Source organism: Austrofundulus limnaeus, unplaced genomic scaffold (genome assembly GCF_001266775.1).
Source record: "Austrofundulus limnaeus strain Quisiro unplaced genomic scaffold, Austrofundulus_limnaeus-1.0 Scaffold16, whole genome shotgun sequence".
In the NCBI taxonomy this organism is placed as follows: Eukaryota; Metazoa; Chordata; class Actinopteri; order Cyprinodontiformes; family Rivulidae; genus Austrofundulus; species Austrofundulus limnaeus.
Genome location: NW_013952418.1, coordinates 207,739 through 210,633, shown reverse-complemented (window position 1 = coordinate 210,633; position 2,895 = coordinate 207,739). Strand labels below are relative to the sequence as shown.

Genomic DNA, 2,895 nt, shown 5'->3' with positions numbered 1-2,895 from the left:
TTATTATATGTTCTCACATTAAATCTATATTTTTTATTCTTCTGTAATATTTTAAATAATATTTTGTTTTTCTGACACATAAATTCGGAACTGATCTGAGACTTACCGTAGTCCGGGATCCGCGGCATCATGATCCCGGCCCGGATCCAGTGCTCCAGGGGCAGAGACCCGGCCAGGGCCGCCGCCTTCAGGTGCTCCGGGTAGGCCTGGGTCAGCTGCGGGAAGCCGGTGTAGGCGAAGGCCGGGTGCTGGCCCCCCAGGGCCGTCAGGGGGTACACGGGCGCCGGGTACAGACCCGGGATGGCGCCGAGTCCCGGGTGAGGGAGGCTCAGGAGCCCCGGAGGTTTGGGGAGCAGTCCGGGCTGCAGCTGCGCGCCCCGCGGGGACGGGGTGTCCGCCCGGCGGCAGGGCGGCGGGCTGCCCGCGGGGCTGCCGCCGCTCAGACCGGGGGAAGGGTCTCTGCCGCCGCGGGGGGGCTCCTCCGCGAGCAGCGCGTCGATTCGGAAGTTTTTGGATTTCTCCATGAGGGACTGAGCTGCAGCTGCAGGTGGAGGGAAAGGTGCGCACCTGTGCAGACTCTGACCCCTCCGGTCTCCTTTCTGAGCCGAACCGAGCCGAACCGAGYAGAACTCCCCAAATGTTCAGTCAGGACAGACCAGAGGCTGGGATCTCCTCCATCCTGAAGCTGCACCTCTCCATGAGCGCAGCGGGAACCGCAGAGGTGCGCGTCCTGCGCSCGCCGGCCGCGCTGAGCGCTGATTGGCTGCGGCCTCCCTGACCCGCCCCTAATCAGCTAATTACCCGCCAGACAGAGTGAGAACAAGTCCACCTGTCCCCCCTGAGGACATGTCCACTCTCTGTCCCTCCTGAGGACACCTTCAGATTCAGGACCTGCTCCAAGCCGCTCTGTCCATCATTTAGGCTGCATTTTAAAACCGATATTCAGTTCAGCTCGGATCAGGGTGGATCAGGGTGGACTAAAGTCCTGCAGGGACTGAACGATCTGAGTCCAAAATGAGACTAAAGACAGTTTCATCCTGAAAAATAAACTGAAAAATCATTTCGTTCAAAACTTGAAACATTTTATTTAAACCTTTGCCCTCGTGCACACACCTCGGCAGGTTGAAAGGAGCCGCCTCTGAACTACAAAGCTGAAGTTTATGGAGGCGTTCGCGTTTTACTGAAACATTAAAGAGCTTATCAGTCATTACAGCACATTTCTCAATCATTAGACAGATGAGGGACAGATGAGAGACAGATGAGGGACAGACGAGAGACAGATGAGGGACAGATGAGAGACAGACGAGAGACAGACGAGGGACAGATGAGAGACAGATGAGGGACAGATGAGAGACAGATGAGGGACAGATGAGAGACACACGAGAGACAAATGAGAGACAGACGAGAGACAGATGAGGGACAGACGAGAGACAAATGAGAGACAGATGAGAGACAGATGAGGGACAGATGAGGGACAGACGAGAGACAGACGAGAGACAGACGAGGGACAGATGAGGGACAGAAGAGGGACAGATGAGAGACAGACGAGAGACAGATGAGGGACAGATGAGAGACAGACGAGGGACAAATGAGACAGATGAGACAGATGAGAGACAGACGAGGGACAGACGAGGGACAGATGAGGGACAGATGAGACAGACGAGGGACAAATGAGACAGATGAGACAGATGAGAGACAGACGAGAGACAGACGAGGGACAAATTAGAGACAGACGAGGGACAGATGAGGGACAGATGAGGGACAGATGAGGGACAGACGAGGGACAGACGAGGGACAAATGAGAGACAGACGAAGGACAGATGAGGGACAGACAAGAGACGGATGAGAGACAAACCGCCCCGTCCTTAAACTACTCCAAACCCTGCTGCCAAAAGACAAGAGGTCTGTTAGGAAAATATCTCATGACTCACTGATATTGAATTGTTTATTTGTTTACAACTGATTCAAGATGGCCRCCACAGCTGATGGACCTAAAATGTCTCAAACTCAGTTTTACAGATGAGTTTAATCCAGGTGTGTTAGCACAGAGTACTGGTTCGTTTAGTTTAAATCTGGTCGTCTCCAGTCCATCTGATTCGTTGTATTTTCTTATGTCGTTGCGACAAAAAAGGCTGTTAAAACTGTGTTTTCCCAGCGGGCCTTGAAGGCATCACAGGCTCAGCACTGATAAATGATCCGGGCAACAAAGAGGCTTCTGTGAGACTCAGATCAAGTTCAAGATCTTTATTATCCCCAAAGGGGTAATTTGTTGTACAGCCAATAGACATAAAAACAACTAAACAAAAACATTCATACACAAAAATCACAGATGTTCGTTAAGAAATTTGCCTGCTGCTGGGATAAATGAGTTTTTAAATCTGTTTTTCCTACATTTGGTCAACTGGTATTTGTGTCCAGACGGGAGCAGCCTGAACTCATCAGGGTCTGCCAGGATCAGTCTGACCTTCTTCACTGACCTGAACTCGTGTAGGTCAGTGAGATTTTGCAGGTCAATTCCAGCAATTCTGCTGCACGTCCTGATTAGACTCATTCACTGAGATAAACTGTGATCAATTAGCCCACCTGATGCTGGACCACATCTGGTCTGGACCACATCGGACTTGGACCATGTTTAACTTGGACCATGTCTGACTTGAAACCATGTCTGACTTGAAACCATATCTGGTTTGGATCATGTCTGGTTTGAACCATGTCTGGTTTGGGTCTGGTTTGAACTATGTCTGGTTTGAACCATGTCTGGTTTGGGTCTGGTTTGAACTATGTCTGGTTTGAACCATGTCTGGTTTGGATCATGTCTGACTTGAAACTATGTCTGACTTGGACCATGTTTAACTCGGACCACGTCAGACTTGGACCACGTTCAGCCTGCACCAC

The 2,895-nt window shown here is 51.0% G+C and overlaps 1 protein-coding gene across 1 annotated transcript in view; it reads right to left on the bottom strand.

Moving 5' to 3' along the window:
- The window catches only part of mnx2b (motor neuron and pancreas homeobox 2b), a gene marked incomplete at its 3' end in the record, with an annotated part of 2,571 nt that extends 1,724 nt beyond the window's left edge, over positions 1-847 (bottom strand). The window contains 1 exon segment of the mRNA XM_014002984.1: positions 107-847. Coding sequence (XP_013858438.1) covers positions 107-524 — 418 coding nt within the window.
- Positions 848-2,895: the final 2,048 nt, after the last annotated feature.